The sequence below is a fragment of the Rhineura floridana genome, chromosome 6 (assembly GCF_030035675.1).
Source record: "Rhineura floridana isolate rRhiFlo1 chromosome 6, rRhiFlo1.hap2, whole genome shotgun sequence".
In the NCBI taxonomy this organism is placed as follows: domain Eukaryota; kingdom Metazoa; phylum Chordata; class Lepidosauria; order Squamata; family Rhineuridae; genus Rhineura; species Rhineura floridana.
This window is the reverse complement of record NC_084485.1, coordinates 3,101,167-3,127,979: the sequence shown is the minus strand read 5'-3', so window position 1 is coordinate 3,127,979 and position 26,813 is coordinate 3,101,167. Positions and strand designations below refer to the sequence as shown.

At 47.3% G+C, this 26,813-nt stretch overlaps 1 protein-coding gene across 2 annotated transcripts in view; it reads left to right on the top strand.

Annotated features, from left to right (window-relative positions):
• The window catches only part of KIAA1755 (KIAA1755 ortholog), a 50,874-nt gene that overhangs the window by 7,656 nt on the left and 16,405 nt on the right, over window positions 1–26,813 (top strand). For both annotated transcript variants that reach the window (XM_061630769.1, XM_061630768.1), the window contains exons 2-10: window positions 2,009–2,206; window positions 5,342–6,650; window positions 9,328–9,516; window positions 10,906–11,029; window positions 17,259–17,352; window positions 19,138–19,224; window positions 21,115–21,231; window positions 22,364–22,462; window positions 24,329–24,477. In XM_061630769.1, coding sequence (XP_061486753.1) covers window positions 2,009–2,206; window positions 5,342–6,650; window positions 9,328–9,516; window positions 10,906–11,029; window positions 17,259–17,352; window positions 19,138–19,224; window positions 21,115–21,231; window positions 22,364–22,462; window positions 24,329–24,477 — 2,366 coding nt within the window. The remainder of the gene's footprint in view (window positions 1–2,008; window positions 2,207–5,341; window positions 6,651–9,327; window positions 9,517–10,905; window positions 11,030–17,258; window positions 17,353–19,137; window positions 19,225–21,114; window positions 21,232–22,363; window positions 22,463–24,328; window positions 24,478–26,813) is intronic.

The window sequence follows — 26,813 nt, the reverse complement described above, 5'->3', positions numbered from 1 at the left end:
CAGAGAGCTTTGGCTTTGGGGCGGTATACAAATGTAATAAATAAATAAATTCTGTGCCGTTCCAGTCAGAGGTCCGTTCCATCCTACTGCACTCTACTGCATCACATTTCATCCAATTGTATGCAATTCGTGTACAGTTTTTAGGTACACAATTTTTTACATAAAAAACACACTTCTCAATGCTTTTCAATACATTCACCAGCAAAATAATGCACTTTGTGTGCTTTTTCTTTTTAACATCAACAATGTGTTTTTGTGTGTGCACTTTTTGTCCACCAAAATTGCATTGCAGAATCCGGAAGTGCGTAATCTGACTGGGAGCTGCATTCTGACCCACAAGCACACTTGGCAACGTCGCTTCAGGCTTGCGTCTGCTGCGCAAAGCAGACCAAACAAATCCCTCCTCCATCCATTCCTGAGTCAGACCATTGGTCCATCTTGCTCAGTGTTGTCTACACTGACTGGCGGTGGCTATTCACGTTTTAGGAGTCACTCGTAGCCCTATCTGGGCGTCAGCTTAGGACCTTTGTATGCAAAGCAATTGCTCTGCAATTCGGTGATGGACCTTCTGCATGTGGAACTGCCAATATATTAGGCCTCTTCCGTTGTTCTCCAGTTGCTCTTTAAGGTCTTGGTCTCCCTGGAGCCCTCCCTCCCTGGCTTTCCCCAAGGCCTTGCACAGAAAGACAGCCCCCTTCAAATTCCATCCCCTTCTCAGACGTAGAATGGCAATTCCATCCAGCCTGCCAAAGACTCCATTACTTCCAAGTATTGGTGACAGAAGGAGGGGTCCTTATGTCCAAAGGGGGAAACAGCTCAGGGCAACAGAAGAGGCTGCTTGTGCAACAGCAGCCTCTACTATTTATGCAACTCCCCTTGGTAAGCTCCTCTTCAGACCCACGGAGCCTACACCACTAGCATGGCAGGATCATAATCGTATCCGAAGTGCTCAGAAGACAGCCTCTCTCGGACCTCATTCTCTTCAAATGTCACTGGGCTCCTACAGATGACTGCTTAATTCAACATCAGTAGAGGCTGGTGGCTCTGATGTCAGTGAGGTAGTGAATGAATCCACTCTGGATTTTAGTCCAAAATGCACCCTGGGCACTTCCTTAAAAATTCAGGCAAAAACCTGGAGTGGATTCATTGCCCCACTGACATCAGAGCTACCAGCCTCCACTGTTCAGCATTCATCCTGATTCACTCGGTGGTTAGACTAGGTCAGTTTTTTTACTGAGCACAGATGTTAGAATAGCAGGACCTGAAAAGACTTGGGGAAATCAGTCAGTGCCGAAGACTAGGGATGGAAGAGAATTTTGATTCATTTTGCATACATTTAAAGATGAACCTAGGGTAAAGCATGCATAAAATGCATATATTAATGAAAATAAAAAATTGCATTCTGTTAGGGGCAATTGCTATGTATTAGGCAAAATTGCATACAAAAATGTATATTAGTTCACACTAAAATCCTGATGAATTTCCATGCTGACTTTTTTAAAACAAACAAACCACAAACTGATGTGGGAATGTGGAGACCTAAGCTTAAATATGGGAAAATGAGAAAGTGGGACAACCAAAATGGACACATCGGCCCATCCTGAAGTGTGGGCAGTACTGAGCTGGATGACCCAGGGGTTTGACTCATAGAATCTTAGAATAGTAGAGTTGGAAGGGGCCTCTAAGGCCATCCAGTCCAGCCCCCTGCTCAATGCAGGAATCCAAATCAAAGCATTCCCGACAGATGGCTGTCCAGCTGCCTCTTGAAGGCCTCCAGTGTCGGAGAGCCCACTACCTCTCTAGGACATTGGTTTCATTGTCGTATGGCTCTAACAGTTAGGAAGTTTTTCCTGACTCAGAAGAAGGCACTTGCATAGGTCCCTTTATGTCCGTGTATGCAACTAATTGTGAAGCGTTCGGATGCAATGCTGTATCCCAGAGTGTTTCTGTTCCCAGCCATCAACAGCATGGGTTGTTCTAACTGCTTACTCTTCCCCCACCCGCAAAGGACCCCCAATCTCTGGATGTTGCTGTGCAGAACACACTCTCAGGCCTCTACCCTCCATTCGACATCACAGCCCCAACAGTCCTCAGCCAGCTTTTCCGGGTCCTGGAGGCCAAATACCATGGAGATGGACTCTGCTGCCTCCTTGACTTCCTCATCCCTTCCAAGCGTCTTCTGGAGCACGTGAGGCAGGCAGCTTGTGTAAGTACAAGAGAAGGGCTGGACTCTTCCGAAGACATGATGTGAACTTCCCAGGCTTTGGGTGTTCTGCTTTGGGTATGAGGCCTTTAGAGCAGCATTCCCTGACCTGGTGCCCTCCAGATGTTTTGGACTACAACTCCCAGCAGCCCAAGCAGCCATTGGAGCTGTAGTCCAAAACATATGGAGGGCATCACATTGAAGAGGGTTGCATTAGAGGTGGCACGGGGCAGTGTCCAACTGATGTGTCCCTCCCATGCCAGCCCAAGGATCTCTGCTTGCACAACAGAACTTTCCCTTTGGGAGGAAGGGCAAGATATATATTTAATAAATAAATTATATAAATAAATAAACTTTCATTTCCTCTCCCTTCCTGTCCTGTGTACCGTCACCTGCAACCTCATCAAATCTGCTCTGGAGGGTTGGGTCAACCCTTAGAGTAGATGTAGGGATGTGGGGGTGGGGAGGAGAGGGGGGGGAAGTTTAGTTGCACAAAGGGAAATCCTTGCGCTGACTGGGCTGTTACTTAGCCTTACGCTGGTTACAACCCACAGAGAGGGCCCAATCCACCCACCTTCATCTTCTCTCAAACAGGCCTATGAAAAGAAAAGGAAGTTGCATTTCAGAATGATCTGCTCCTTCTCATTCCGGTTCTGTTTGAACTTGCGTTACTAAGACTGTGCCCACATGTCCAATCAATATTTATTCATGAACGGCTGTGTGTTCTGCTCATGTTCAGTAGTTATTTTGTAGCATGCATGAAGTTTAGACACGAGAATCTGCAGCACTCAAAACTTCCCTGAAAATGCATGCAAATACCTGGTGGAAGAGAGGAGCTGAAGAGAGGGTTAGGGTTCAAGTGCTGTCTAGAGTCCTTACACCTCAGACAGGGCAGTGCTTGAAAGATTGCTTGTAAAAGGGAATAAATTACAATTATGGTGACATGCCCCCCAAAAGGAATGAATTATAATTGTTCTGAAAGGAATTGATTACTGTTACTCAAAAGTAATCACTACAATTACATTTCAGTTACTTTTTAAAAAAAATGCCTACAAGGTGCTGGCCTTGGCTGCTGGACATCTAAGTAGCCCAAAACAACATTAAAAATAAACACACACATACAGAGGTAGTAGAGTAATTATTTTTATCCATAAGATAGCAATGGTGGTCTCTCTGCTGGTAAGGGAGGTGGGGAGGGAGGCAGAGGCCACAGCTCAGATCTTTGCACATCAAACCAAATGCAACTCCCACACACACATGCGTGCAGCCAGCAAGCGTCGTTTCTTACACTGCCCTGCCACCAACTAAGACACACCTACTCAAGCCAACCTTTTCTCCTGGGGTGCAAAAAAGTAAAGTCCCTGAAAATGCAGCAAAGTAGCCAGGGAGGGTGGTGGAGGCCACTTCATGCGCCAAGTGCAAACACAGTATCAACATACACACACATATATGCACACACACACGTCATCGTCATCGTCTCTACCCTCCACAGCTCTTTATCTTCATTCCACTGCTGCCTCCTTCTCCTCCTTTATTCATGTTCTTGCCCACTGGTTCCTTTCTCCCTCCATTCTTCTCCACCACCATCCATTTTAACATTTTTTTCTCCCCACTCCACCCGTCTCATTCTCCACCTCTTCCCTCGTCACCTCCTATCCATCCACAGAGCACAAGGGAAGAGCGATGCTGCACAGAAGCCCAGTTTGAGGCACATGATTTTCATCTACGAATCAGAGGAGCAGAAGACTTCCCCTGCTTCCCCCCCCCCAAGTAATGCCCAAATGTAATGCTGGAAACGTTACAATTATACCTCAAAAGTAACAAAATTACTCCTATTACAATCAAAATGTAAAGAAATTACCCACTCATTTCTAAAAAAAGTAATAAATCACAAGTAATTAGTTTTTCCTAATTACTTCCAAGCTCTGGCTCAAAGTAATAAAAAGTAAAATAAATTGCCCAAAATAGTCAAATTTACAAAAAAATTTCCTGGCTATGGAATCTAACTTTTCTTGTTGCAAAATTTAGGTTGAACTTATTTATTGACTTATTTATTACTGAATGTAATTCCCAAACAGAGTACACTGTACAGGATACACTAGATAGAATCATGATAAGAAATACATCACTTAAATAATTCAAAGGTCACCTGCTGAGTCCAAAGGGCCCACCCCCAAGGAGTCTGTCTGGTGCATCTCTCCCTGATTCCTGGCTCTGGTTTGCATTAATTGTAGACTGGATCATTCGCTCATTCTTAAGGCAGAGACTCAATAGAATTATCACTCATCAAAGATGGCTTCCAGCTACATGTTTGCCTGGGCATAGCAGGCTCTGGGCTGGCTTCTTCCCAATCACCAGGACGCATATGCAGTCCCAAGTCTCATGCAGAGATGCAGAGAGGGAATTCCAGGGAATAGATCATTCTTACTCTTAAAAACTCAAAAAGAAACCCTTTTCAGCTGTAACAGTGAAGCAAGCCTTCACTTTTTTTAAGCCAAAAAAAAATATATGCCACAGCTATCAGACATCTAGGAAAAAATATTTCAGAGCAACTCTCTATAGCTCTGCTGCCTTGGGGCCATTTGTTCTTGTACCTGTCTTTCTCTTAACGTGGATCCAGGCAGCCTAGATAATTACATTTCCCAGGGTCCCTTGCATTCTGGATGTTGCTGTTGCAGGCATTCAAGGTACCAGATGGAGAGATGGAGAGAGCAGCCACCGAGAGAGACCTTGCCACGGTCACGCCAGTTAAGGAAGGAGAAGATGGTCATTGTGAGGCACAGTTGAGGGATCCATGGAAGGTTTGGGGATCACCGGGTGGGGGGGAGTGATAAAAACAACCGTACCATGCCCCAAGTGACATCACTGGGGGCACAATGAGGTTTGCACATTCAGAACTGAACGCAGGGCTTGGGAACAGAGAACTATTTTCTGACTGTTTGGAAGGGAGGGAGAAAAGCTTGATTTTCTGAGACAAATTCCTAACTGGGGCAGATTGCTCTTTCCTCTTCCAAAAGTTATCCTAAGGCATTTCCCATCGGTTTTGGAAGGGTAGCAAGTGGTGACAGATGGGAGGTGGTTCTACTGCTGCCTGCACATTGTATCTTTCCCTGTTTGTCTCTTTATGCCCACTAATAGGCTCCTTACATCAGTTGCGTTTTCCTCCACGAAGGCTGGCCGCTATGTCTCCACGAGAAAGTGGTCGTCCACCTCGGCCCGCTCAACCCCCTCCTGCTGCGCCCAGGCGACTTCTACCTCCAGGCAGAGCCCTGTGGGGAACAGTCGGCCTGTCTGGTGGTGAAGTGTCTCTCCAGGGATCTCACCACAGTGGAGAAGATCCCCGTCCCAGAATCCTCCTGCTCCTTGCTCTTTACCAAAGAGTGGCTGGAGGAGATCAACCAAGGCTTTGACCGGCCAACGCTGCACACTTGCCTGGTGGCCACTGGGAATGGCATCGTCCCTGTACCATGGAACAAAATAGCCACTCCGGAATTTGTCAATATACCCAAAACAGAAGGCTCGGTGGAGCAAGAGGCGTCAGACTGCCCAGAGACACACTGGAGGGGGAATTCTCAGCACCAGGAAGACGGCAACGTGGCTGGCGATGAGCACAGCAGAACTGACAGGAGCTTGCGGCCCACTCAAGGCAAGTTTCCTGGCCTCATCAAGGTAGAGCAAGGATCCTGGAAGAAATCCACACTGTTCGTGGTGCCAAGTCTGTGCGACATCATCAGCGAGAACCTGGAAGGGGAATATGTGAATCTGCTGGGATTTTCTGGAGAAGGGAAACTGGATGAATCTTCTCCTGCCAAGGCAGCTGCGTCGGCCACTGAACAACAGCCTCAAAGGGAGGCACCACCACCCGAGGCTCGGAAAGGGTTACTTTGGGTGGAGGGAGATAATGAGGCAACAGTGGGCGTCTGGAGTTGTGGGAAGGGGCAAAACCCAGAGGAAGGCCCCTGCACACCTTGCCTAAAGAGGAGGCTGAACAAAGACCCCAAGGTCCACGAGCTGAGATGCAGGTACCGCGAGTCATACGTAGCTGCCCTCAAGAATCCTGTCAGCTTCAGCTCAGGATTGATGGCAGCCATTATGGAGGAGATAGATGCATCCAAACAGTCCTCCCCCTCTGAAAGCACAGATGTTCTGCCTCCTGAGGGGCCAGACCAGGCGGCTCCCAGAGTCCTCTCTGAACATCCATACAAGGACAGGAAAGCGGAGGAGGGCTCTTCCAAGCCAGGACACTTTAAACCTCTGAAGCCTCCCGCAGACTGTCCTGCTGCCAGCAGTAAATTCTCTTTCTTGAAAGGCCACCGGCAGCTGGGCTCCTTGGGGGGCAGCTTGTCCATGTCAGAGAAAGCTGGGAAGGGGCAGGAAGGCCCCCAGAAAAGGACGTCGGTCGTTTGCTCTCCCAGAACGGCCAGAGCAAAGGCAGTACCCGGGAAAGGTAACGGGCAGATGAGGGCAGGCCTCGAGGAATAAGCAAAAGTAAAGCAAGGCGTTAGATGGAAGCGGCAGCCCTTCCAAAGGCCTGGTGTTGCCTGTCGCATTGGGGTCTGCCTGTGCCGGTTTTGCCTCCTCCATGGAGCCAGCTGTGTGAAAAACAGGAAAGTTGCCATGTTGAGAAAAATGCCCGTGCTTTCAAGGGTTCTCACACATGTGGGGGAACCCTGGTGAGGAAATTCCACTTAACCATATACATACAATTAATATACCCATAATCTTGGAATCAGGCTGAGATTGGGAGCAGGGGGTTGCAGGGAGACTTGCCAGGTTGTGGCCTTTCGGGCATGGACGGAACTCTCCGAACTTGCTCAGAGGAGTCCTTAGGAAAGGGAGCAGTGTGGCGAACGGAGGAGGCGCCACACAGTGGTGTGTGGGCCGAAGCATGCCCCTGTGCTCCAGAAGGACCCACTGCTGGATCTTGCAGCCTGCACAGTGTGCAGCAGGCTCCTCCTGTCACGACTACACATGACCTGGGGAGGGCGAGGGGAGAAAATCCGCTCCACATGGCACAGGCTGTGGCCTCTCCAGAAGCCCAGCTTGACAAGGAAGTCTTCAGGAATATGGCAGAGTTAATTTACATGGCAGCAGTGTGGGCTGGTGGCTCTGATTTCAGTGAATCCGCTCTGGGTTTTAGTCCAACTTTCACGGAGCTGCCCCACAGACGTTGGAGCCACCAGTCTCCACTGCGTGGCTGATTTGACTATGTTCCCCTGTGGAATCAATGGTGTTTTCCTCCGAACATACCCCAAATTCCATGTGCACGCTTTGTAAAAGAAAGCAGTTGTTGCTGCCTGAGAGGTCAAGGTCTGGGCTCCCCTCTCCCTCTGTAACTTCAGAAAAAGGACCATTGCAGTGAGTTAGTCAGTTGTGTGACTAACTGAAATTGAGAGCTTTCAAGCCCTCAGGAGCTCCAATCTGACCGATGCCATGAACTCGCAAGGCAGACAGAGGCAAGCCGCTCTCTCTCAGCCAGCATCTGCAATTTGGTGGTAATAGCAACATGCAAAATTGTTGTGAAGATTTTGGAAATGGAGTCCATGAAGCAATTTAAACTCTTGTATTTATTTGCAAAGGGTACTACAATCTAAAATGGGATATTGGGTGGTCTGCACAAGCATCCTGATAAAAAGTTATTTTGTGAGGTCTTTTGAATGAAAGCCCCCCCCCCTTCAGGGTCCAAATGGCCAGTTTGGGATTGGGAAGGAAATTACCCCTCTACCCCCCCCCCCATGACCCTTGTTTGAGTCATCTGGTGTTACTGATGCTGATATGCAGACTTCAGTACTTCTGAAAGTCCTTTTTCATACAACATGAAATTCATTTTTGGAACTCACTGCCACAAAGTATAGCCACTGGTTGTGTTGGCCGTGGAGGAGGAGAAGGCTACTGATGGTATGATGGCTTTGTTCTAACTCTGCTGCAGGGACAGTACGGATACCAGTTGCTGGGAGAATGGTGTTACACTCTGATCCTCTTTGTGAGTTTCCCACTGAGGGATCTGTTTGACCACTATGAAATCAGGATGCTAGACTATTTATTTATTTAGACCATTTATATACCACTTATATTTAAATAAAACTCTAAGCAGTGTACAACAAGACAGAACATCAGCTACAAAAAACCATCAATAAAATGCAATTAACTGAACAAAACATCCTCTTTAGTATCAACATAATATAAACGTTGCATATAAAATTAAGTACAAGAAACATAAGGGAAAAAAACATAATATACATAAGAGACTAAACAAAATATTCCCTAGGTTTCAAGGGAAAAGACAAGGGAAAAAAGCTTATTTTTAAATACAATAGATTAAACAAATCAGCTCATTCCTTAATCACAGTATAATAAAAAGCAAAACAATTAAAACAACCCCCCCCTTTATAACATAATTTTGTCTAACTACAGTTGGGGAGGGGATCATTTAGTTTACTCAAACACACCCTTACAAGATCAGCACATTTGTATTTAAACATACCAACGTTCTAAACCAACACAGCTGGTATAGCACAGTAGGGAGGAGAGCCTGGCTGGGAGTCCAGAGCCTGTGAGTTCAACTCCCCACTCGTGTCTCCTGGGTGTCAAGGGCCAGCTAAAGATCACCCCACAGGGAGTGGCTCGGGTTATGTGCCCTGCCACCTGTGTAGCCGGGGGCAAGCTGCAGAGTCCCAAGGAGCCCAGCTGCCCCCCATCTGGCAGCTGCGGACAAGGAAGGGGCTGGCTTGTGCAGCTGTGGCAAGCTGAGCAGGCCCTGGCCAGCTGGGGAGGACTAGCCTCAGAGGGAGGCAATGGTAAATACCCCACTCTGAATACCGTTTCCCATGAAATCCCTATTCGTTGGGTCGCCATAAGTCAGGATCAACTTGAAGGCAGTCCAACAACAAACCAACACACTCACGGTTAGCTTACTAGATGGTGCTTTGGTCTGGTGCAACATTAGTCTCCCTGCTTATATGCATACGGAACCTCTGCTCTCTGCCTTTTAAGGGACACAATGGAATTGAGTGGCTTGTGAGGTCTTCTTGGATAGTCTTGATCTGGGTCCAGGCTAGATCATGGTTTTTTGGTACAGTCCATCTCTGCAATTCCTCTAACTGTCAGGTTTTCCCTCTGCCCAGGTACCAGTCAGGGTGACATGCTTTCAGAACTTCCAGCTCCTAAGAACATAGAGAGTATCACCACGAGCACATCTGGCACAGATGCCCTGGTCAAAGTATCGCTTCCTCTGGGATCTGGCCCACAGGAGCTCGTCCACTGGGAGCTGCTCAGTCCTGAGCTGTTGTCTTCTGGGATTGTGTGTCTGCCAGGTACTGAAAAGAGGTGGAATGATGACAGAGGAATTGTATCATCTCCAGGATGTTTTCCCACACAAACCGCACAACTGACCTCTTGCACAGCTCTCATTTGTATCAAAAACAATAAAGTGTCTTGCAGCTTGGGATGGGGGAGAAATCTGATTCACTTCACATTGGAAGGTGAACTTAACCAAATTCACATTCACAGTATGTGAACCGAAACACGGCCATCCTTCAAACTGCACACTTCCCTGGATTTTGCACTGCAGTGTTCCAGCCAAGTAATGTGTACAAAAATGCAGATATTGGTGTAAAATATGCATATAAATGCATGTATTATTGAAAATAACATACAAATGTGCATTACATTAGGGAAGTTTGCTTTGCAAAAACGTGCATATTAGGCAAAATGGCATACAAATGTGTATATTAGTTCACACAAAAATGATGATGAATTTCCATGAGGACTTTCCAATCCAACTCATATTTATGCTGGGCTGAGGGGAGTTGGATATGGCAGATCCCCGGCTGAGCCAGCGGTGTCCTGGCTCTGCTGGGCGCCACCGGCAAAACCCCCTCCCTAGTGGCAGAGCTGGGACCCTGCAGACTCAGCTGGGGGTCTGCCAGGGAAGCCCAGCCCAGTGGAAGTGGGGTCATCGGAAGCCACCAGAAGGCCCCCAAATGGGACATTGCGGTGGCGTATCAGAGGAGGGGCTTGGGGGGGGGACTCATGTGACATCCAACTCCTGTTCGTAGTGCTCCTGTGGGTCCCAATCCAGGCCAAAGTTACACCGAGAAAAAGGACTATCTTAAGAAATGTTTCTAATGGAAGTGCTTACTCCCCAGTAGGGGTATTCGTGAGACCCAGCTTTCTCTTTTTTTGCTTGTGTGTCCAGCTCCCGGCAGAGCCATTGTTCTGCCAGCCCGGATGCTCCTGAGCAGGAAATGGACACTGTGGAGCTTCCCAACAGCTCCTCCTCCGCCGGCACCCCTTCCACTAGCTTCCCATGAGCTGGATTGCTCTGTCCGTTATGGCACGAGCGTTTGTGGACTACAGCCCAATATTTGCTGCGAAAGGCTATTAGGGCTACCCCTCTGGAAAATGTTGCATTTGTATCGAAGGCTTATACCTGAGAACCTCCTGGCGGAGCCTTCCCAAAGGCTGCACCCTCTCCAGATATCTCCAAAGGGAGCATATAAGAGCGCTGGAGCAAATGCGGAGGGGGAAGCAGAAGCGAAGCATCACATTTTGCAGTAAAGACTAAATGCACCCATAAATAAATAAATTCAATTTTATATTTTTCTAAAGTGACTATAGAATACAATTATGGGTGTGGAGATACTGAGTTTCATCAGCATTCGTCATATTTCTTGTTGCCTTGGCTGTCCTGTGTGTCACAGGGAACGCAGATAAACTCGGGAGACCCATAGTCCAGATCTGCACCAGTGGAACAGCATGGCAAGCCCCTTGGTGTTCGGCCAGGAAAGTGGCACGGCTCCTCCTTTACTTCCGCACTATGTCTAGGTAAGCCTCTTTCCTCCAACAGCCTCTTTAGCAGAATGATCCTCCCTTGAGCCTCAATGAGAATTATGCACAGATTGTTTCCTGCAATCCCAGAGGTGTAGTCACCCAGGGGCTCAGGGGGGTCTTACACCCTTTACTTTTTTAGGAGCAGGGCCCCTATATCTCCAGCGTGCTATGAGCCAATCAGCATGAAAGGGGAGTGTGTTAGCCACTGAGAAGAGTCTCTAATAATCTTCTTTATCCGTTCCGTAAGCGACTCCCTTACGAGGAAAGGTTGCAGCATTTGGGGCTTTTTAGTTTAGAGAAAAGACGGGTCAGAGGAGACATGATAGAAGTGTATAAAATTATGCATGGCATTGAGAAAGTGGATAGAGAAAAGTTCTTCTCCCTCTCTCATAATACTAGAACTCGTGGACATTCAAAGAAGCTGAAGGTTGGAAGATTCAGGACAGACAAAAGGAAGTACTTCTTTACTCAGCGCATAGTTAAACTATGGAATTTGCTCCCACAAGATGCAGTAATGGCCACCAGCTTGGATGGCTTTAAAAGAAGATTAGACAAATTCATGGAGGACAGGGCTGTCAATGGCTACTAGCCATGATGGCTGTGCTCTGCCACCCTAGTCAGAGGCAGCATGTTTCTGAAAACCAGTTGCCGGAAGCCTGAGGAGGGGAGAGTGTTCTTGCACTCAGGTCCTGCTTGCGGGTTTCCCCCAGGCACCTGGTTGGCCACTGTGAGAACAGGATGCTGGACTAGATGGGCCACTGGCCTGATCCAGCAGGCTCTTCTAATGTTCTTATGTCACCCCTGAGCCACTCACTGTGGAGATGATCTTGACACCCAGGAGACACGAGCGGGGATTTGAACTCACAGACTCTGGACTCCCAGCCAGGCTCTCTTCCCCACTAGGCTATACCAGCTGATTGTCCTATTAGCATTATTGCTAATGGATGCATTTCTTTTCAGCTAGATACATGCTTTGGTGATTTCCACTGCCACCTTCTGGATAATTTTCACTCTGATGACACATTTAAAATGCTTGCTGCATTTCAGACATTTGTTGTTCTTATTTTACTGTTTTAATAACTTTCCCCCCACTTTTCTTTATGGGTGACAAACACAAAGTAATATACAATTAAAATGAAACCACAATTGAATGAGTAAAGATGCACAAAACATAAAGCCTTCTTTCAGTAAATAGCAAGTCCACTAATATGATCTCTGGCTTCATGGGCTCACTCAATTCAAAGACTCCACATTTAGAATATCTACTTCGTTCCATGGACATCCATCAAAACAATTGTTTACCGATCTTCCTGTTTAAAAAGTCATCTTAACTTTTGTGGATGATAGATATAGTTGAGGTCATTTAGGGGTAGGGGGTTGAGTGCCATCAAATCAGCATATGCCTCTCCTTTGGCATCACGCGTAGCAGGGTCCCTTGTGAAGAACTGGCTGAAGTTGTATGGACTGGTTATAAACAAATAAGTGGAAAGACAGTCTGAACAAGGTAGAGTTGAGTGGGTGGACACAGTCTGGATGTGGGAGTTAATGCCAGTTTGGGGTTGGTTCACACTCTCCTTAAGCAGTAAACTCACCGCTTGGGTGTAATCATGGTCCCTTGATGACTGCTGTTCAAGAAGCATGTTCTTTCTTGCATGCCCTACCTAGTGATGTGATTACTACAATATGATCTATATGTTAGCAGCATTCGTAACCCAGTAACCCAATCAGAGCTTGGAAAAGTTACTTTTTTGGACTACAACTCCCATCAGCCCCAGCCAGCACCATGCTGGCTGGGGCTGATGGGAGTTGTAGTTCAAAAAAGAAACTTTTCCAAGCTCTGAACCCAATATAATGAAGTAAGATGCCAGACAGACTGCCACAGCTTTGCTAGGAAGAAGCTTTACTTGCAGCATACAAATAAAGTTCTCAGGAAACATAGGAATACAAATATACACGATAGCACCTCTCTCAGATAACTCCTTCACTCCCCCACACAACTCTGCAGCCTCCCTCCTCCTTTTATGGGCCGCTCATAATTGAGCCGAATTCCTGCAGCTGTGTAGCGTTTGCAATCAGAGCCTGGATAGTTTGCTCTGTTAACCATTTCATCCCCTGTAATACCTGCCATCCTTGGGGATCACAATAAATGCAAGTCATCCTGACTGTAACATTCCCCACCCTTGTATTTCTTGGTGATTTCTAAGAGATGCAGTTTATCCAGTATTTATACAGTACATGTTGCATACATAAGTACATGTTACATTTCATACACATATTGTGTTCTTTACATTCTGTACATGTTTAGACCAATACTAGAACATCCTGCTGTTCCATCCAGTCTCTATCCCCTTCCAACATTTTGAACCACATTTCATAATCTTGAGCGGTCCATTCATCATCATCCTCCCCAGTATATTTCTTTGAAGGTTCATTATTGTTTGTTTGTACTGTAGCTATTTTGAATCTATCTGGAGGTTTCCCCAGATTAGCTCTCTGTGACCTCCGCAGTGCAGTAACTGTTGTCTGACCCATCTCATCCCCTTCTCCTATTTCAGCAGCCTCTTGTTTTACTTGTGGAGTAGGCGGGTTGGTAGGCATTGCTGTAACCTCTATGTTACAATCCTCAACTGTTTCTTTCACTTTGGGTTGTTTGGTACCCTCTACTTCCGAGTAAGTTTGTTGCAGCTTGTCTGCATAATGACCATCCCACAAAGTTACTAGGTCTTTCCTCTTTTCTGGGGTTACCACTTGTTCCCTCTGTTCTGTGGGTTTATGTTTCTTGCTGGTTACCTCCCGGCTTGAGACCACTCTGTGGGATTTAACTACCCATACCCTGTAGGCCATTCGTTCATAACCCAGGATAAGTCCTTTAATCCATGATATACCAGGTTTATGATGCTCAACAACACGCACCCAACAAACTTCACCAAAAGACCTTAGGTGTGCGTGTTTAGGTTTCTTGCCATAGAACTTTTCATAAGGTGTCATATCTATATCTATGGAGAAAAGCCTGTTAATTATTTGGTTTGCGTACATTGCAGCTTCGCCCCAAAACCCTTGTGATAAACTGCAACCATGTAGCATTGAACGCATTATGTTTTGTAAAACTTTGTTTCTGCATTCTGCGGTTCCATTCTGATGAGGAGACCAACTGGCTGTAAGAGAGTGTTTAATGCCTCTTTCCTTAAGGAACCGCTGTAAAGAGCCGGACAGAAATTCCCCACCTCTATCTGAATGTAGCTGTGCCACCTTAACTCTATGCTTAGTTTCCACCCACTTAATGAAATGACGTAGGTTGTTCTCTGCTTCGGCTTTTGTTTTCAAAAGATAGACAAAACTATATCTCGTATAATGATCCACTATAACAAAATAAAATCTTGCCCCTCCTTTAGATTGTGGAAATGGGCCTGCCAGATCCATACTGAGTAGTTCAAATGCTCTGCTTGCCTTACAGTCACTGCTTTTAATTTTAGGAGCAGCCTCGGCTTTCATTTCTTTACACACTGAGCATTCTTGAAACAGTTTGCATGTTTTGTAACAAATATCTGCACTGTGTTTGGGCATCATTTGCAGTGTAGAATAGCTTGCATGGCCTAATTTTCTATGGTAATCATGTATACACCCTTCATGAATGGGTTTATTCAATACTGTCTTGACTTTGGCTTTAGGGTTCATGTCTATTACATATAGTGCATTCCTTAAACTTCCTGTAGCTTGCACTACCCCTTTTCTACTTATTGTACATATACCTTTAGCAAACATAACATCATAATTCATTTTGTTCAATGCGGACATGGACATAATGTTTGTTTCCATTTGAGGAACAAATAGCGCATTGGTCAAAGTAGTTTGTAAACATTCTACAAATACAATTCCCCTCCCCTGTACCTCTCTTTTCGTTCCATCAGCCAAATATACATTCTCACAAGCAGAAGTTAACACTTTAAACTGTTCTTTAGTATTACAGATAAACGTTGTTGCTCCCGAGTCAACCACCCAAACGGAGTTGTTTTTCTTTATCTCTTCACACATGTTGTTTGTTACGACCCGTATTGACGTACAGTCTTTTTCTTTCTCTGCTTTTCTTTGTACTTTGCAGTCTTTACGAAGATGAGTTGTAGATCCACATCTGTAACATGTTCTTACTGCGTAGGCTTTAGCATTGTCTTTAGTCTTGGACGGACAGGCGGCGGCTTGCTGCTGCGTACTGCTTTCACTCCGTCTCTCTGCCTCTTGAAGCAATTTACAGGAAACATACTGCATGGTTAATTCTTCGTCTCTCATAGTTTCCAACGCTGAAATCATGGCGTCATATGAATTGTCCAATGAAAATAGTAAAAAATAAACTTGTAATTGTTCAGAATATATAACGTCTCTATCCTGTAGCTGCGCAAAGAGACTACGTATTGTTTGTATGTGAGCATGCATACTCACACCTTCTTTTAGACGTGTCTGGAACAGCTTCCTTGAGAGTAGCACTTTGCTTCCAGCAGTAGTTTGAATATGTACTTGTTGCAGTGCTTCCCAAACTTCCTTGGCTGTTTCCATATGCCTTACGTTTATCAGCTGCGAATCTTGCACACCAAGTATTATTGTGGCTCTTGCCCTCTGGTCTTGGCGATGCCATTCCTCTGTGCGGTCATCCGGCGTTTCATCCTCAATGACATGCCATAAATCCTCACGGATCAGCAGCATCTGCATCTTAACTTTCCAACAAATGTAGTTAGAGTCACTGAAACGTTCTAGGGGCATTCCAGATGCAAAAGACATTGCCATCCTTGCCTCTCTCTCTTCAGGAGTTGCGGTGCTTGCCTTTTCTTGCAGCTTACCAGTACTGGCTGCACTTTCGGCTTCAAATCAGTTCTCTTCCCTGTGCTTTCAAGCTTGGAATCTGGGTTTTCTCACTTAGAATCTGGGTTTTCAGGCTTAGAATCTGGGCCCATAACCCTATGTTAGCAGCATTTGTAACCCAGTAACCCAATATAATGAAGTAAGACGCCAGATAGACTGCCACAGCTTTGCTAGGAAGAAGCTTTACTTGCAGCATACAAATGAAGTTCTCAGGAAACATAGGAATACAAATATACACGATAGCACCTCTCTCAGATAACTCCTTCACTCCCCCACACAACTCTGCAGCCTCCCTCCTCCTTTTATGGGCCGCTCATAATTGAGCCGAATTCCTGCAGCTGTGTAGCGTTTGCAATCAAAGCCTGGATAGTTTGCTCTGTTAACCATTTCATCCCCTGTAATACCTACCATCCTTGGGGATCACAATAAATGCAAGTCATCCTGACTGTAACACTATATGGGACTGCCCTTGGAGATCGTTTAGAAACTTCATCTGCAGCAGCACCACTTCTGTACAGAACAAGACACAGGGCTCAACTAGCGACCATTCTGTATGAACTTCACTGGCTGCCATTTTGTTCCTGGATTACATCTAAGGCACTACTTTTTAAATCATTTAAATCATTAAATGATGCAGGTTGGGATACTTGCTGACCTCCAGATGTTTTGAAATGCAATTTCTCTTTGTTTTCATGGGGCTGTATGATCAAGGTTGATGCATTTGGCCATCTCTGTGCTGCCTCTAAATTAGCCTTCTCTTCCTCAACTTGGTGCTCTCCAGATGATTTGGACTACAACTACCATCGTCATGCTAGCTGCGACAGATGGGAATTGTAGTCCAAAACATCTGGAGGACACTGGGTTGGTGAAGGCTGCCTTAGGAAGCACCTTCTCCCAAACACTTCCCTGCCCCGCTAATTAATATAATCAGCAGACCTCTTGCTTGAGGTGCCACCACAACCAGTAGAGAGTCCTTTCCATGTGAAATGGGCCTTTATGAAGTGGTGGTACCTCCATTGTGGAATTCCCTCCACAGGGAGATCCATCAGATAATGGATGAGCATTGTGAGATATAAAAGCTGCATTCATCTCATACTGTGACTTGCCAAAAGCCAAGTCACACAGATCATTCCTTTGAACTATGGCTGTTTTCAGACAACCTGTTTAGTGAGCATTCATTTTGATTTCTTTGCACAGAGTTTGCAGAGAGGTTGTAAGCCTTCTCCTTGAATACACCCACCCTCTCTCCGCATCTTGCCCCTGTACTCAGCTCCCACTTTTCTTTGAGTTAGCTGCTTGAGTTAGTTAAGCAAATAGCATCCTTCCCTAACTCCAAGTCAATTTGGCTACATCTTCTCATTCTTTCCCACAGGAAGCAGCTGAATGATGCAGGGCTGACCATAGTCATTGATGCCAGAAAAGAGACTCCCTCTCCCGCCCTCTCTGCTGCCCTGGGATCCGTCCAGGTAATCTCAGGTGGGTGGGAAAACCAGGGGAAATTCTGTGTGGAGTGTGTGATTTTTCACTGAGAGCTTTTGCCACCCAAAGGCACAAACTCCAAGAACGGTTCCTGTTTGCGTCTTAAATATGTGCGTAAATATGTGCCCTCATGTGGTGAAAGAGAGGTATAAAAAAGTTTCACTGGAGATCTGGAACAGAGGGTTTATTCACACGGGAGCTGAACTTTGCAGTAAAGATGCAGCTTTTGCCATCGGTATAGATTTGCAAGGTTCACACTTTCTACCTTCAAATCTGCTGTTTTCCTTTTACCCAAGTAGGCGTTCCTCTGGAAAGGTTTAGTATCTCTGTTTCCTTGTGGCCCCGCCCCTAATTTTACATGCTTACTCCCTCTATTGCTAATGGAGAAGGGGAGGGTTTTTTTGTCAGTTTCATTGTTTCTTGTCAATTGCATGCCTCTCTGGACTGAAGGGGGAGAGGGTGGGGTGCAATTGACACGAAACTGTATGAAACTGAATAGAGAGGGAGTGAGTGAAATACAGCTTTTGTGGGTGGCAGAGAGAGAGGGGGAGCTGGCAATGGGGCATAAGAGAGCCCGCCCACTAAAAAAAAAATGAGGCAAAGCACCTACATGGAGGAAAGCAGCGAACCTGAGGTGGTTTTTCCTTTCCTTTTCACACTGACATTGGATTGGTTTGATGGGGTAAACTGTGTGATAGCTGCTGATTGCCAGCAATGTCATGTGAACCATGCAAATTAAATGGGGACGCAAGTAGCACCAATCTCACAGTAACCCGCCATATGAACCAGCCCAGAGTCTCTTCTTCCTTGTTTGATGTTGTTCCTTGTAAAGGCTCTTTTATGATGAGAATAGAGATATGAAAGCTTGGAAAAAAATTGGAGGGAGGTGGTTTTTTCTGCCCTCCCCAATTTCTCTTTCCCCCCAAAAAAATTTAAAAGAAATCCCACACTTCCCCCTCCCGAATGTTTCCTTCTCCACACACCCCGGGCCTTCACATCTCTCGGTGAGAGATTTCCTCTAAAACCTGAGTGCTTCACAGAGCATTCACCCTCAAAAGGCAATTGCAGCAGATAGTATACTCCTAAAGAAACTGGCCTCAGAATTCTGTGGGGCTGGATAAAGGGTCAAAATTCAGATGGATAGAATACACCCAAATTCTTTCCTTTTCCCTTAGTCACTGGGGCATCTCCCCACATGGTTCAGGTGCAGGGTTTTTGTACAGTTCATTTTTCACAAAGAAAGATGCTATTGCAGGACACAGGAGGCTTTCTCCAAAAGAGCACCGGTTCCCTAGGCAAACAGAAAAATGAACATTTATCAGACCTGCCCCCCACTTTCTTTGCAGTGCTTATATGCCGTGCAAGCCCCCCACCCCATCCCGCAAAATGCAAAATGCAGTTGGCGCTTTAAAGGAGGAAAGCAGTTTGCCTTTCTTCTCATTACCCCCAAAACATCACCCAAAACGGGAGGGGGAATTTTTCATGTGGGGGTCAAACCATTTCATTAAAAAGCCCCCCAATGGACAATGGGTAGAGGATGACACAGTTTCTGTCACAGGCCCTCTGCTCTTTATAGGGAAGAGTTTTTCTCTCCCAACCCAGGGACATCCAACAAATCTGGATGTTGGAAGTGTCAGGACAGACAATAGGAGGTGCTTCTTCTTCTTCACACAGTACACAAGTGTGGGATTTTTGGAAATATCAGAGTCCGAGGATGTCATGAAGGGAAGGGCTGGTTGAATGCTGATCTTGGCTCCCCATCTTTCTTGCAGAGGACCTCACCTGGCTGCATCCATGCTGTTCTCCTGTTGGCAGAGAAGGAGGCAGCCTCACATCTGGAGAAGGTCCCGGGCCTGCAGGTGAGTCCTAGAGCATCATGTTCTTTCGATGGACTCCAGTCTCTTCTCCGTATGGCACCTGCTCACATCGTTTCCACCATGAGAGCGACAGAGTTGATATTCGGGGTTGTTAATTCAATTTTCTCAGCAAATGCCACCTCAGCCTGGCCTCCGTCATTCACGCCTGCGTGGCAAGCAAATAGTTACGATAGCTGCAGCTTTCCCCATTTGCTGCACTTTCATCCCGCAAGAAGCTTCACCTGTTGAGCTTCTGCCTGTCATAAGAAGAGAAAGGTTGTTTTGCTGAGTGTACCCCAAGGCCAATGTGGTCTGGCATTCTGTCAGGCATCTGTTAAAGGCAGAAGACCCTTGCCAAAAAAACAGCATCACACAGGAAGCTGCCTTATACTCAGACCATTGGTCCATCTAGCTCAGTACTGCCAACACTGACTGGCAGCAGCTGTCCAGGGTTTCAGAAAGGAGACTCTCCAAGCCCTACTTGGAGATGCCATTGGGGAGGTTGAACCTAGGACCTTCTGCATGAAAAGCAGATCCTCTACGACTGAGCTATGGCCTTTCCCCAAAGGATGCTACGTAAGCCTTAAATAGATATTGCCTTTCTGCTCTAAAAGAAAACTCCCCAAGATGGTTTGCAGCAGTGAAAAGCTCTCTACAGTTAAAGGCGAAGAACATTTTAAAAAGCTAGAGTTACATAGATAAAACAGACTCACAATTGGCAGGATGAAAGTATCATGGAATAAAAATGTCTTTAGCTGCCCACCAACCGGTGAGACCAGCTGGTCTCCTTGCCTGAGTCCTCCAGGCTGCGGTCCCTGCCCAGGCCTCCCATTCCAACCCCCTGGCCCCCCAGTCAGTGGAGTCTTTGTCCCCACTTCTGCTCCTGCCCTCTCCCAGGCCAGTTAATTACTCAGACTCTGGTTGGTGCAGCAGAGAGCCTTAATGGGCCACCGCAGCCTGCGGCTGAGTGAGCTCTCTCCCAATTACAGCTCCACAGGCTGGACGTGGGCATCCAGATAATAACTCAGCACTTGAAAGGCTTCACTGTTCTTTTATTAATGCTGCTTGGTTTAATTAATATAATATGAAATATTAATGAGCTTGATGAACTGCCTGTGATGCCAATGATAAAAATGCTCTCCATTTCCCCTGCGAGTCTGACAAGGAGCCCAGAGAGGCACGAGTTTCGACTTGGCCTGGTGATGGATTGCAAGAGAGGCAGGAGGCTCTCCTCCCTCCCCACAACCCCAAACTAATCTGCATTTCGCACTAACTAGGCTCATGGGCTTCGCCGGCCAGCTAGGAATCAGGCGTGGGGAGGGCGCTCAGTGCCACTGCTGCTGCACCCCAGCCCCTCCTGTCAGGCTTCCCACCTGGTTGGCCAGCCACTGTGGGAATAGGATGCAGGACTAGACGGGGCCTCTTCTTCTGGGGCTAAAATGGGGTGATGGGGAATGAGCTGAACAGAAAAAGGGCAACTTTTCAGGAAGAAGAAGGGCTGAACAGACACACCGTGCTGTGTGTGTGTGTAGATTTCACACCAGCAAAGGCCAACTTCCGCAACACGAACAAATTCTGCAAATATCACAAGTGTGCATATATATTTGTTTACGTTGCATAGTCTGTTCTGTTTCTGCTACTCATGGTCCTGAGACCAGCAAAGATGTCTTCATACAGCTAGGCCTCTCATCACATATTGTGTATGTAAATGTGTTGTTGTTACACACTGGTTGATAGTGCTGCTCTGTGATTTTTAAAACGTGCATATTTTATATACAGAACTTCGATGTTTCAGGATTTATATTAGCTGCTTTGGTCTGACGAAACGGGCTAGTTTTACGAATAAAAAGCAATGCAAGCCAGAATATTGACAGTGCTGCGTCTCTCCCGCAGATGGAGCTGTTGGGCTCTCTGAAGGCCCTTGGCCGACACGTGGACGGTAGCCAGCTGACCGAAGCCTTGGACGGCCAGTTCGCCTACTGCCACAGCGAGTGGGTTCAGTACTTCCAGGTGTCTATTGTGCCACGGCCGTTACAGACTTCCTCCGTTCTTTGTCTTCTCATGTTCCATTGCGCCACACCTATTGCTAAAGGCTATTGCTGTTCGCAGGGGAATGCCCTCCGCGCCTTTAGAAAAAGCAATTAGAAAAAATCAAACAGGTCCTGATCCCTGCCGTTGCTGCTCTCAGTCACCCCTGGCCTTGGGATCTGTGCCTGTCCCTTCCTCCTGCGGCTACGCCCTCAGCGGATGGATGCCAGGATCGTTGATGCCAATCTCTAGGTCAGGGGGTGGGCAAGCTGCCTAACGTCAGGCAGGTGGCAGCAAGGAGGAACTCCGAGGGGGTAGGGAGAGAGGAAAGTGGCCTTTTCGCTTTGGACTTGCTCGCCACTGGCTCTGGCTGCCACCTACCTGCACTGACGCGCAGCCCCCATCAGACTACTGCCAAAGGAATGTGGCCTCCGATGGAATATAGGTTCCCAACCCCTCTTCCAAAACGAACAAAGCAGCTGGAACTAGCCTGTAGCTAGGCATCGTCACAGGGGCATAGGGCGCTGCTTTAGGCTGAGTCAAACCCTTGGTCTGTCTAGCTGAGTATTGTCTACACTGACTGGCAGCAGCGCTCCAGGGTGTCAGACGTGGGCCTGTCTTTAAGATGTCGGGGATTGAACCTGGGGCCTTCTGCATGCAAAGCAGATCTACTGCTGAGGTTTGGTCCTTCCCCTATGAAATGTCCAGCAGGGGAGACACCAATTTGGGAGGCACGAGCAACTATGGAGAGCATCTTGGGAGACTCTGCCATGCAGCACGGGGTGTGTGTATGTGTGTGTGTGTGTGAGAGAGAGAGTTCTGAACGGCTGATATGGCAAAGATGAATGTCTTTCCCCATCCGTTCGCTCCTTCTGTTCACATGTTTTCAAACAGACAGACTTTTGGGGGGCAGGGGAGAGAGCAAGTCTTAGGAGGAGTGCCGGGCTACTAACCATGATCTGTCGCCAGCTTTGCCCACCCTGGGATTTCTCTTGCTCGCTTCCCATGTCTACTACATTTTCATGCTACTTGGTCTCTCTCTATCCGGGTGCTGCAACTTCTTGTTGTGGATTATTTTATTTGACAGGCTGCCTGTCTCTGTTTCCCCTTTTAGAAGGTGCACCAGTTTCTAAGCGACCTCAGAAAGGCCTCTGACTTGCTGCAGAGCACCACCCAAGAACTGGAAAAGGGAGAGGTGCTGGAGAACTTGCAGGTAACACCCCCGGAGGACCTCAGGAAATGATGCTGTGTGCGTCACACGATGCATGTGTGTTGATGCTACAAAGCAGCTCCTTTCTGTCAGGGTTTGTGCATTGCTTCTTGCTTTGAAGGTTTGCTCCTGAGTCAGACCAGACGAGTCTATCTAAACATTGGACATCGCAGAATGCTTTGGACCACAGGAGTGACTTCGGTTCACCGTTCTTCTCACAGGCCAGCTGGAGGTCTGTGAGAATGGACAGGGGAACTAGCTTTTCTGTCTCCCTATTGCTAAGCAGTTGAGAGACTCCAAGGCAGAGCTAGCCTCCCTTCACATCATAGAGGACTGTTCCTGTGACTGTCTGATGAGCTGGGGCATTATCATTGTCAAATCAGGCTCTGGTCTGAAGGCACGTGAGGCCAGCTCCCTGATGAAGCTAAGCAGGGTCAGGTCTGGTCAGTGCCTGGATGGGAGACCGCCTGGGAACCACATGTAAGCTGCTTTGGGTCTCAACCATGAAAAGAAAGGCAGGGTAGAAATGTAATAAATAAATAAATAAAATCAGAGCAAGTGCGGATCTGATCAGTGCCTGCGGTGGAAGTCTCTGAGAGCTCCATGCAGGCAGTCTGGGGCTTTCAAAAAAACACCACCACCCAAGGAGTACCCTGTACATTCAAAACAAATCAAATTAAGAGCCAAACAAGATGGACTTGATAGCCTTATAGGCCCCTTCCAACTCCACTATTCGATGAAATGCCATGCTTGCAGCTTCTTGCATGGGCTGCGCATACCCATGCAGTTAAAGCACATTCTGTTCACCCCACCCCAAGGATCCTGGGCACTGTTAAGGGTGCTGGGATTTGTAGCTCTGTGAGGGGTAAACTACGGTTCCCAGGGTTCTGGGGGTGGGGGTGGGATGTGCTTTAAATGCATAGTGTGGATGCAGTGGGTTTCCTTATCTAGTTTGACCCTAAAATGATTCCACTGAAGAGTTCTACTGGTCTTCAGGCTGGATCCCTGGATAGCACAGACTATTTTATAGGGGTGCAATATAGTCATTTGCCAGGAAGTTAGGAATGAGCTTTCCTCAAAGGGCAGCTCTCCATTGCACAGAGCAGACAGCATTGTGGAATAATTCAACAATGTTTCATTTTTCCATAATAATCTAAACTGAGCTCTGCTGGATTGGGCCCAAACAGCCATCTAGTTCAGCTTTTGCCAAACTGGTTCTTTGTCCAGATGTTTTGGATTACAATTCCCAGGCTCCCTGGGTATAGTGGGAGTTTATTTATTTATTGGATTTCTTAGTCGCCCATCTGCCTGGCTAACCAGTTGTAGTCTTAAACATCTGGAGGGCACCACGGTGTCAAAGGCTGGTCTAGTTTGTTTCCGTTTTGTTTCCTATAACAGCAAGCCAAAAGCTTCTGGGAAATTGAGAGACTGCCTCAGGATATGGAAGTTTTATTTCATAGAATCATAGAACAGTAGAGTTGGAAGGAGCCCATCGAGTCCAACCCCCTGTTCCATGCAGGAATCCAGATTAAAGCATCCCCAACAGGTGGCTGCCCAGCTGCCTCTTGAAGGCCTCCAGTGTTGGAGAGCCCACCACCTCCCTAGGTCATTGGCTCCATTGTCGTACCACTCTAACAGAACGTTTTTCCTGATGTTCAGTCAAAATCTGGCTTCTTCTAACTTGACCCCATTATTCTGTGTCCTGCACTCTGGGATGATGAGAAGAGATTTAGCTTTCACATGGCTAATATGGGCTTCCACTGGGAGGAAGGGTGGGTTATAAATCTAATAAATTAATAAATACATAATAATAACCATTGACAGACATCCCCTCCATGAATGTCGCTAACGTCAATAATTGTCCTACAGGAAGTTGAGCAGCAAGTGGACAGACACCGGCAGCTGATGCAGGAAGTCTTGTGCAATGCACAGCTGGTGAGCTTGCAGAGAGAAGGTGGGGCCACCCTTGCCAGACTGAGGAAGGAGGCAGCCCGGCTCAGCTTCTCCCCTGATGTCCGGTATGAAAGCAAAGGGCTCTGGCCTCACCAGTACCATCACTGGGTCTGATGAGACAAAATTAGCCTCCTGCTTCCGGTGTAGTGGAGGAAGCCATCTCCATCACCCATGTTTGAAGTTAAGACTCAGCTGCTCATACAGTTGGGTTCAGGAGGGAGGGATGGGGCAGAGGCACCATCTTGTCCTTTGCCTCAAGCAGCAAAATGTCTTGGGCTTAGTGGCCATTTTTCAAGACCCCCACTGTGCCACTGTGCATGACTCCACTGGGCTTATTGCCAGAGAAGTCTATTTTGTAATGTCGCGCTCCACCACAGTTGGCTCCCAGGCTGCATCCGTGCTGTCTGAGGTTCCTTATGGGTCACTGAACCATCTGGGGTCTTCCCATGCCAGAGTCAGCCCGCCCCATCATCAGAACTACTGGTATTCTTGTAGGACAAATTCATTAAGACTCCAAGGGTAGAGACACGCTCCCTGTTCTGCCGGTTCCAGTGCATCTCCACCTCTCTTCTGAAAACAGGGGCACATGACGCTTCTCAAACCCCTTTGTTACTGTCAAACCTGGTGGGAGCAGCTTGAGTGAGTTTTTGTTTTAATACAGCTCAGTGGCGTCACTAGGGTTGGTGTCACCCCGTGCGGTAACTCATGGTGTCACCCCTGCATCTGGCCGTCTTGCGGGCCTCTGGCCGCCTTGCTTTCCTGGGGGGGGGGGGAAGAGGGAAGCCTTCCTCTCCCACCCCGGCGAGGAGGGCTTGGGGTGGCCCCCAAACCAGGCTCCTTCCTCGAAGACCTCGGTCCGGGGAGAGGGGGCTGCCACGTGCCTGTTTACAGAGAACCGTCTCCCTCTTTTATGTAAGGGGGTGTTTTCACAGCATCTATGCCAAGAGAGAATACGGCAACAGGTAATGCAAGAAAGGGGATTGCTACCTTCCTTTCTGTATCAGTTGCAGCAGAATATCAGGCAGGGCTGGCTCCTCCTCCCAACATCCCTGACTACTGGCCATGCTGGCTGGGGCTGATGCGTTCCAGTAACATTTGGAGGGCCACAGATTCCCCATCCCTGACAGTCGGGTTCTGTGCCCAGGGTTTGGATTCTACTCCTGCCTTGGTGGAGAGATGCAGCTAGTGGCAGCTTTGCCCAGGTGAACAATTCCAATGTGGCTCAACAACCCCTTTTCTGCACAGCAGAGGGAAGGGAAGGCCAAGTCTGAGATGCTGAGATGGTGGTGATGGTGCAACTGGAAGAGGATAAAGGTGGGGGATTAGGAGGGGAATGAGGAAGTGGGGCAGGTGTAGAAAGATACAACGTCTTGGTGGGCGAGGTGCTTCATGGGCCATCTTCACGCCCAGAGACAGGGTGCTTTCCCCCAAAGGAAAGCTATACAGAGGATTTGTTTTTTTTAAAAAGGACCACATTCTGTTCACATCCACCTAGATCCAAATGGGGACGTGATATGAAATGCATCTTTCGCAATCATGACAGAGTTTACTGGGGAAGGGCTGCGGCTCAGTGGAGGAGCATCTCAGCTGCAATCCCTGGCATCTCCAAGTCAGGCTGGGAGAGCTGCTGCCAGTCAGTGCAAACAATACTGAGCTAGGCGGATCAGTGGTCTGACTCCCTATAAGGCAGATTCCTATATAACAGGTGAGCAGAGCGGGACACTTGTCAGGTCCACAGCACAGAGGGAGGGGAGGTTTAACTCTTTGCTCCCCCACTGTGGTCTGACAAATATCTCCACCTCCCTCTCCCGCTGCCACAAGTTTCAGGGAAGCTACTATTGGTGTAATAGCACTTGTGGGGAGATTTTTTGGGGATCATGAGGGGGAGGAAAGGACTAAGCCTCCCGTCTCAGCATGCTGTTGTCCTGATTGAGTCTCTTTCTCTCTTTCACACACACACATGCATGCCTACCACAAATGTTTTCAAGAATCCTGATGTGGTTGCTAAAGATGCATTTAACATCGCATCTCATTTGGCCCACACCAAAGGGAGACTGACCTTTTTGTGTGTTGAATTGGCATTGGCTACTGTGTGAATGAAAGATGAAACACAGTCTCAGGCACATGGCCATACATGCATCAAATGGTGACTGTTCACCTAATCTGGGTACTTTGTGCCAGTTCCAAACTGTCTCATTCTACTTGCCTTGTGGCCAGGGGTCCGCTGAGTCATCCGCCTGCTCTCCAGTGGTAAGTGCCCCTCCATCAGAGGGTGGAAATCTCTGCTTGTGGAAAAAACCCTGTGCTTTGTAGAGCAAAGGAGCATCTATGGCTTTTCCTTACCACTGGCTTTTTTTTTCTTTTTTGCAAAAGCTCAGCACAAGATCCAACAATCTTCCAT